The sequence below is a fragment of the Rhagoletis pomonella genome, unplaced genomic scaffold (genome assembly GCF_013731165.1).
Source record: "Rhagoletis pomonella isolate Grant_MI unplaced genomic scaffold, Rhpom_1.0 Rhpom_scaffold_00203, whole genome shotgun sequence".
NCBI classification, from domain to species: Eukaryota; Metazoa; Arthropoda; class Insecta; order Diptera; family Tephritidae; genus Rhagoletis; species Rhagoletis pomonella.
Window position 1 is genome coordinate 28,505 of NW_023458757.1, and position 9,727 is coordinate 38,231.

The 9,727-nt window shown below is 40.9% G+C and overlaps 1 protein-coding gene across 1 annotated transcript; it reads left to right on the forward strand.

Moving 5' to 3' along the window:
• Positions 1-3,557: 3,557 nt before the first annotated feature.
• LOC118750308 lies at positions 3,558-9,509 on the forward strand. Its single transcript, XM_036485027.1, has 3 exons — positions 3,558-3,657; positions 3,778-6,387; positions 9,484-9,509. The coding sequence occupies exons 1-3, from the start codon at positions 3,558-3,560 to the stop codon at positions 9,507-9,509; spliced, it is 2,736 nt and encodes a 911-aa protein (XP_036340920.1).
• The last annotated feature ends 218 nt before the right edge of the window (positions 9,510-9,727 follow it).

A 9,727-nucleotide genomic window follows, 5' to 3' on the forward strand; every position in this document is an offset into this window, starting at 1 on the left:
TCTGATCTGTACTCAGACTACTCTCTATCTCCTTCAATAATACGGGCGTGTTTGACGGGATAGCAGAAAACTCTATCACAGGGAGATCGGGACAATTTTCCAACGCTTTTCCAATTGGCCCTTCTATTTTCTTAAACAAATGCCGAAGAGGTAGTTCATTCGCATGCAGTAGACAAATGCACCATTGCAGTGGCCTATCTAACTTAATTTCCATTAATCGTATTACTCCACTTTTATAGCCAGTGTTTGTAGCAGTTCCGTCGCACCCAATAACCAACAATTTGTTGAAATCCAGTTCATTCTCAGTAAAAAAGCAACGTATTGAGTCTGCTATACCTTTTCCAGTATTAGGCGACGTAGTTAGATGGCTTAAATAGAGTGAGCCCGGTTCCGTTATTAGAGAAATGTGTTCCTCTGTAGTAAATTTTTTATGCAAACGTTGACCTCGCTTTTCAAAGACAAGTGTCTTAACCTTTCTACCATCAAAGTAGATGCTACTAATTTCACAAAAATTCTGCTGATTTTGGAATTCATCCTGCACTCGTTTCCTAGCTCTTCGAACTTTGCTTCGATCGATGACTTTTCCTGCATTTTCCAAAGTAATGAGACCCACGTCTTGCAATACTGCACTAGCAACTGCTGCTGCCGACCGATCACTGATACCATAGCGATCACAAACTGTAGCTAAGGTAGGAAGAGACAATGTGTTCCTTTGCCCCCGTAGCAGTGAAGCATTATAATTAAGAGTGTTCGAAGTACTGGGCTGAGGTTCAGGACTGGAGGTTTCAGAATCCTGAGAAGTAAGGGGAGTACGCCCTTTAATTTTTTTCTCTTGGTTGGCTATTGCTAGATTAGTGTTTCGTTTCCTTGCAAATCTTTTCTCAAGCTTGTTCGTCTCTAATGGGTCCAAGCCACCAATCGCCATTTTTCTCTCATGTCTCTGATCATATAGAAAATCTGTTTCAAGTGCAGGTACTTTTTCTTCACGAGGACAACCACAGTTGCTGAAATCAATGCATTTGCATTTACAAATATCAAACATTTCTGTGACACATTTTTTTTCCACTCTTGTAACTTCACCTTAAAGCTATCAGTTCGCTTGGATTTTGGATAGCGTAAAAAATATAAGTACTTGTCATAATTGCTCTTTAAGAGTTGTTTCACGCGTTCAAAGGAAACAATTGGCAAAGAAGCTGTAGTCCACACTCCTATAACATCACGCGCTACTGCATCGAATACTTCAGAGATAGCAGGCTGTTTGCCATTTCCCCTAATTTTTTCTTTATTTCTTCTAAATAGAATATGCTTTAATATATCCGCCGTTGTTGGTAACACAGGTTTACTAATCAAACCCGGCGACCCAAAAATCGGACAGTTTGTCTCTTTTCGCGTGACTCTTTTGGACATTATATTGATAAAAATAATTTCAAAAGCACAACTTCGAATCAACTTGATCTTCCGAGCAACAGCAATCAACTGATTGAATAGCGCCTTAATTTTTGCGGTCGTAAATGCAGCTTGGGAATTTATTTCGCAGAATTGCGAATAGCATTTTCGCTGGTTTTTTTCAAGCTAACAAAGTATATGTTTGTTTAGGCCTTCACCCTAAATATTTCTATGTTTTTTCGACCCGCCCTAATGTTGGCATATGTGCATATGTCCACACACATACATGTGCACACGTACTAATATTAATTCGCGCCGTTAACTAAAGTTTCCCGCCGGACAATAAACCTTCGTTAAGTTTCCCCTTAACATCGGTTGTCCGGCGGTCGGATTAAAAAAACCGCACGTCCAGTGCTTCACTTCGGTTTTAGCAGTTCAACGAGCACACAGCAGCTACCAGGCCACTCCAGTCCAAAGGTATTTAAATATTTTGTTATACCCACAGATATATATATATATATTGAAATAAATTGACCCTGTATTGAATTAAAACTAAAATCACAATATCTTGGTTCTATTTATTTCTTTCTGCTATATTTACACCGGAGCGTAATTCCACCACGCCCCCGTGTAAACATTTGGTCCTTTCGGAGCCGTCCGACTTAACACTAAATATTCCAAAGCGCCATTTTGGGACCGTGTGACCATTGCAGTACCAGCGAAACCACAGAAATACAGTCCACCGTCTTTTTCAAAGCGAGTTTGCCACAAAAGCGAATTAACCAGGACACCACGTCTGCGCCACAAATTTAAAAGTTTTCCGTCACCAACCAACACTTTGCCAGCATCAACTCCGCAACATTGAAACCAACCAGTCGTAAGGTACGTGGTTATATTCAGTGCACTTTACCAATATACATATTTTTGCAAAAAAATATATCGTTTAATTTGCGTAAAAGCATCATATATAAAACTACGCGAGTGCAAAGATAGCCTTATAGCAGTGACTTTGTGAAAGCACCAACTTTGTGTGATTCTCCACATTCGAGTGCCAACAGCTAGTATTGGTTTAAAGTGTACACACACACACACGACAGTGAAAAGTGTTATAGCCATTTTTAAATTTAGTCGCAACATCAGTTTCTGTAGATTTCCGACTTTTTATTATCGTCATTAGATTAAATTCACTTTTTTTGTTAGTTTCACAGTAGTAGTCAATTTCTTGCACTAACCTCTTTTCACGATCACTTGTCATTGGTTTGTGAACACATAACCTCACTTCTGCAATCTGTGTGATAATCAGCTTTTCAATTCAAAGTATTCACCGGAGTTTTTTCACACTAGCCTTCAATTTACGTTAGTCACTTTCACAAAGTCACTTTGTTGCACCTTGGCTCTATTGTTTTTTGATTTGCACACATTTTATTGGTTTATAAGGACGTTGCTGGTCCATAGAAATACATATATATCTATACGTATATATTTGCACAGTTGGGTGGCGAGTTTATTAGCATACATTTATTAAATTTATATCCACAACCTTTGCATTAAAAAATAAAGAATTGCAAAAAAAACGAATTTTTAATTGTGGATACATTTTGCTCTTTGGCGGTTTTGGTATTTTTAACTCTAGCGGCAAACAATTTCGTTTTTTGTTGTGAACCTTTCAACAGGTTTGAATAATCTAGTGCATATTTGCCTTTAACATTATCACATCTTCGAAAAGATTTTTAAATTTTTAACAAACTCCCGTTCTTTCTGTTGGTCGTAAAACCATCTTCAACCTCATAATGGATTCATTCATGAGCTTAGCAGAAGAAGTGACAGAATTCGAGTCCGACTTTCTTGCTTCCTCAATATCAGAGCAAAACAAGCATGTCCTTGCGATTCAGCAGGAAGAACTCAGATCACTGTGGGAGAAAACAAAACTAGCTTACGATGCCCTCAACACCTTTTCACAAGAAGATAAGAGGACATACAGAAAAATAAATAGAGGCGCGTTTGCTAGTTATGTAAATTGCATGTCGTCTTTGGCTGCTCAGGCTGAGAAAATAGCAAAAGAAGAACGAGATATAGAACAGAAGCCCATGCGAAAACACAATATTCACCTTCCACCGTGTGATACAGATGTTTTCAAAGGCGATTATCTGTCTTGGCCAACATTTCGAGACATGTTCACGGCCATCTACATCTCGAATCAGGAGCTTACTCCGGTTGAGAAGCTATATTACCTCAACCAAAAAACCAAAGGAGAAGCCAAAGACATTGTGAGTAAGTGCCTAATAACTAATGAAGGCTTCGCAACAGCATGGGAAAATTTGTGTGAGCGATACGAAAATAAGCGTATTCTCGTGAACACACAACTAAAAATATTATTAAATTTAAATTCAGTGGAGAGTGAATGTGGTAGCTCTATTAAAAGATTGCAGCGTGATATCAACAATTGTTTGTCATCCCTCAAGAGTCATCAAATTGACATTTCAAATTGGGACTCAATTGTTATATATCTTTGCTCGACTAAACTGCCTGACAGCACTTTGGCTCTATGGGAGCAAACCATAGACCACACAGGCGATTTACCGAAGTGGGAAGATATGGATAAGTTCCTATCTAACAGGTTCCAAACCCTGGAAACCCTGACAGGCTTAAAGGGTACAAAAGCAGTTAAGGCACCAAAGCCGCAAAACAATAAAAACCCTTCAGAAGCCCATACCAAAAGACTTGGTGCATTCCAAGCAAGCGTGACCAAGTTCACTTGTACAATGTGCCAAACGAATGAGCACAAACTACGCCGCTGTTCCAAATTCTTGAAGCTTACGCCTGACGAGAGGTTTAATTACTTAAAGAGCAACAACAGTTGCCTGAATTGTTTGAGTGCTGCACATACCGTGACGAGGTGCACAAGCCCCTTTAATTGCAGCATGTGCCACTCGCGACATCACTCGCTCCTGCACATTCAGACAAATGTGCCAAAGGCAACAGCGGCTCGAACGCCGCCGGGACCTGCCAATAACACCGCATCCTCCTCTCAACAGGCTCCAGCAAAGCGCAGCTTTAATAATAGAACACATAACAATAAAAGCAAAGACGTTAAGTCTTGTTATGCTAACACAAATTCAGGTGTGCTCTTAGGAACAGCTCGCGTAAATATACGTCTCAATGGCACAGATTTTTCTGCTCGAGCACTTATTGACTCTGGTTCTGAGTGTTCGTTCATAACAGAACGACTCAAACGCAGAATCAACCTGCCAGCTAAGAGGATGCATGCCCAAGTCTCGGGCATTACGAATGCAACCTCTGCGCAGGTCAAAGAGGCATGCAGCATAGAACTTCGATCCCCTGTTGATCCATTGTTCAGCCTGCATGCAACAGTGCTCGTCCTAACAAGACTAACCGGAAATCTACCATCCTGTCATATCAGCGCTATGACTATGCAGGCATTTCCAGGTCTTGCTCTAGCTGATAAACGGTTCTACGTGAATGAAGAAGTAGACCTCGTACTTGGCGGAGACATTTATCCCCAAATTATTCTATGCGGCTTGAAGAAGAATGTACTCAGTACACTTCTCGCCCAAGAAACAGTGTTCGGTTGGATATTAACAGGATGCACAGATGCACCCAATCCAACCAACAATATAGTTTCGTATCACAGTGAAGTTGCCTTGGACAAACAACTTACTGCATTCTGGGAACTCGAAGACATACCAAAAAACAAAAGCTTGAACGAAGACGACAAATACTGTGACAAACTTTATCGGGAGACAACTCGTAGACGAGAAGACGGAAAATACGTAGTCTCGCTACCATTCAGGCAGGAATTTCCCGCAAACATCTGCCTAGGCCCTTCTCTTAAAAAAGCATACTCTCAGTTCTTCCGGAATGAGACACGGCTTGCAAAGGATACCGTCCTACAAAAAGAGTATAATAGGGTACTAGCTGAATATGAATCACTAGGACACATGTCCAGAATAAATGATAGTATTTCAGCAAACTCTTCCGATAACTACTTTCTGCCTCACCACGCTGTCATAAAGGCAGAAAGTACCTCCACTAAAGTTCGAGTCGTCTTTAATGCCTCAAGTACAACGGCTAATGGCACAAGCCTGAACGACGTACTTCTCCCAGGTCCAGTTCTCCAAGCAGATCTTCCGATCCTTATACTCCGCTGGAGGTTATACAGATACGTTTTTAATAGTGACATCGAGAAGATGTACCGACAAATTTGGGTGGACAGCAACCATACCAAATATCAACGGATAGTTTACCGTACAAACCCGAACGAACCTGTAAGTCTATACGAATTAAAGACTGTCACTTTCGGGATTAATTGTGCTCCTTACCTCGCGATAAGGACACTTCTACAACTGGCTGACGATGTAGAAAGCTCTTCCCCAATAGCATCTAACATACTTCGGAAATGCATGTATGTGGATGACGTGCTAGCTGGAGGACATAGCATCGACTCTACCGTAAAAGCAAGAGATGAAATCTCGGAAGTACTACGGTCAGCCGGTTTTCCGCTAAGGAAATGGACCTCAAACTGTGCGGAAATTCTAAAGGACATCCCAAAAACGGATCTACTCAGTGAAGACTTTTTGGCATTCGAAGATACCAGCACGGTTAAGGCTCTTGGCATAAGATGGAATGCCCATACCGATCTATTCTATTTCATGGCAAGACCATTGGAGGACCGCGAGACACCTACAAAAAGGGCGATACTATCAGCTATCGCCAAGCTATTTGATCCGCTAGGATGGCTTGCTCCAATAGTCGTCGTGGCCAAAATAATCATGCAGAGTATTTGGCTAGAAGGCACAGACTGGGATGAGACTGTGTCTTCTACTACTATGGAACGATGGCACAATTTTACCAAACATTACCATGAAATAGACAATATTAGAATACCTCGATGGGTACACTTCGCACCAGGAGATGACATCGAGATACATGGTTTCTGCGACGCATCGGAAAAAGCATATGCTGCTACTGCATACATGCGCGGTAAAAGAGATGACAAAGTTTTGGTCAGCCTTCTTTTGGCAAAAACCAAAGTAGCTCCTGTCAAAACAATATCGCTACCACGACTAGAGCTTCGCGGAGCCGTACTGCTCGCGGAAATCATAGAATCAGTAATCAACAACCTCAACCTAGGGCAAGTGAAAACATATCTATGGACAGATTCGACCATCGTACTCGCATGGATACGAAAGCCGCCTTGTTCTTGGTCAACTTTTGTCGCACACCGAATTACGAAAATAATAGAAAAAGTCGGTAACAGGGACTGGTCGCATGTAGACTCGGCTTCAAATCCAGCCGACTTAGCTAGCAGAGGATTGCCTGCGTCAGAGTTGGTGACCAATTTTTTGTGGTGGCAGGGACCTTCTTGGTTGCAAGAAGACAACTCTAAATGGCCTGCTCAAGAAATTAACTATCACACAGAAGTTGAAGAAAAAAGGGCACACGCTTATGCATCAACAAAAGTAAATGATATCGATATTCTTGACCGGTTTTCAGATCTACCGAGAGCTTTGAGAGTGTTAACATATGTCATGAGATTCTATCGAAGAACTCACCCGAAAACTAAAGCTTTATTTCGGGAAAATTCTTGTTTAATTTCATCAGATGAAATTAAGATGACGACACATCTCTTGATAAAAATCAACCAGAAGCAACACTACGGTGAAGAATACAGGAATTTGAAAACTAGAAAACCCATCGATGCAAAGAGTGAAATCCTTCCGCTTAATCCGTTCGTCGACAAGCACGACATCATCAGGGCTGGAGGCCGCCTCGGAGCATCCCAGGACTTAGCTTATAATGAGCGCCATGCAATCATTATTCCGTATAACTGCAGATTGTCCCGTCTTATCGTCCTGATGATTCACCAAGTCTCCTTACACGGAGAAAATCAGCTCATGTTACGCCTTATCCGTACCCAGTACTGGATTCCCAGGGTAAAAAACATGATTAGGTCTACCATCCACAATTGTAAAATTTGTACCATCTACAAGAAACGATCTCAGACGCAAATTATGGGAACTCTTCCTCAGGAACGCACAACATTTACGCGCGCGTTCACGAATACGGGAGTAGACTTCACGGGACCTTTTGAAATTAAAAGTTACCGTGGTAGAGGTTGTCGAATTTCCAAAGGCTATGTTTGCCTATTTGTTTGTTTCACCACTAAAGCGATTCATTTAGAAGCCACCAGTGACCTTAGTACCCCATCCTTTCTAGCAGCCTTTGCTCGGTTCGTGGCTAGAAGAGGATGCCCGAAGAATATCTATTCCGACAATGGTACAAATTTTGTCGGCGCTTCGCGATCTTTACGATCTGAATTCAAAGCCTTTTTGTCTGACGCGCGAGACAAAACGATTTCAAAATATAACCACCAAATACTTACGTGGCATTTTATACCCGCTGCAGCCCCTCACATGGGAGGACTGTGGGAAGCAGGTGTAAAAAGCTTTAAAAGCCACTTTAAAAAGGTGGCATCCGCACACAAATACACCTTTGAAGAGCTCAGTACGCTTTTGTGCCGGATTGAGGCGTGCCTTAATTCGCGACCACTGAGTCCCTCTTCAAATGAGCCAAATGACCTGGAGCCGCTTACTCCAGGCCATTTTCTCACGGGTGGACATCTTATGGCTCCGCCAGAACCTGATGTGAATGAGAACCCTGCCTCCATCGTCAATCGATGGCAAAAACCAAAAGCACTGCACCAGATGTTTTGCAGGCGATGGAAAGTGGAGTACTTAGCCGAACTACAAAAGCGAATTAAATGGAAGCACCCCAAGGAGAATATGAAAACAGGTGATCTTGTAGTTATCAGGGAAGACAATCTACCCCCAACTGAATGGAGGTTGGGGCGAGTTGTCAACTTACACCCCGGTACCGATGGCAGAGTGCGCGTAGTGGACATCCAGACGGAGAAAGGTCAAGTTACCAGACCACTAGTGAAATTGGTTCTACTCCCACCATACAGCGATGGAAACTCGGAGCCAACAATCACCCTATAAATTGCCTTCTTCACCTATAGCTTAGTCCACTTCCCTTTACAACATTCCACTTCCAGGTAATCGGAGGGATTCCACTCCTAACTTGCCATAATTTTATAAAAAGGGAGTATCTTTTCTGTTTTTTTTTTTATATTTATGGTGATGGTTCTTACTCGGGTTACCCCGGGTTGATCTGGTTACACAAAAACGACCATCCTCAGATCTGAATTCACAATTAAAATTGCAGAAGTAGCAAATTACTCCGCCTCAACTGTGCTGGTCTGCTAGACTTTTGATTCTAAACCCTGGAACGCCAATGTTAGTCGATTCGACTAACATAGTTTATGTTTTGTGGGGAAGTTTCTTGAAAATTCATTTTTGAAATTGGAATTTCATTATTTAAACCACAACATAACCGCATAACATTTGCTTTATTTTAGTTAGCAATTATTATCTTAAGAACATATCGAAAGCTCTTTGAGGATTGATGCTTTAAAACTTAAAAAACATCAGTGCTAAATACGTATTAAAGATATGATTGGTGTTCCAGGGTTAATGAATTTGTATTCAGTTGCAAGTTGAAGCAAATACCCCACCCGAAGTTTAAAAGGTAAAATTTTTTCAAGTAAAAATTAGCAGTCATTATAATATTTGAAAAACTCACATAATTTAGGGTCCACTGCGGTTAGATGGAGGAAAAATTGTAGAATAACTTCTCGCGGTGGTCGAGGTATCCACATTATTTGTTTCTCTTCGGAACCCTTTATGATAAAAAACACAAATCGATTAGTCTCAAATAAACGGTTAACAACAAAAAAAAGGGGTAAAAACATAAAACTTTGTTACCAGACCAACGACATTTCCAACCAGGATGAAGAAGGAAGTAACTGAAAACCAGGATACGAAGAGAACCGTCAGCTGGACTGGGGACCCGCACGCCGGACTGGAACCTACACCATTAAATAAACACCATTAAAACCACATTTTGATTATACAGATTCTGTGTAACAGAATCAAATCAAAAGAAACTTGAACTAAATAAAAAAAGGCTTTTCATGGATTTGTATTTTGCTCAAAAGCTACTCGTCATATTCCTTAGCTTCAAGCAACGATCCGACCCGCTAAACCAGTTTACTAGATAGAATAATTTCACTTTTCTCTGTCAAAGCATGGATGTTTTGCCTTTTTACAATTCGTCTCACTTTTGCAATAAATTAACCTAGCAATAATTATATTGATTTCCCTTTTCACATACATATGTATAAAGTAAGTTTGAATATACAAGTTATAACTTACATCATGATTCTTTATGGACTTATGTAAGATTGTTTTATTTTTAATAC

Coding starts and splice junctions, on each gene's coding strand:
- LOC118750308 (XM_036485027.1), top strand. CDS start 3,558: ATGTTCACGGCCATCTACATCTCGAATCAGGAGCTTACTCCGGTTGAG. Junction 3,658..3,777: donor AGAAGCCAAAGACATTGTGA/GTAAGTGCCTAA, acceptor ATTTAAATTCAG/TGGAGAGTGAATGTGGTAGC. Junction 6,388..9,483: donor TGCTACTGCATACATGCGCG/GTAAAAGAGATG, acceptor CATATTCCTTAG/CTTCAAGCAACGATCCGACC.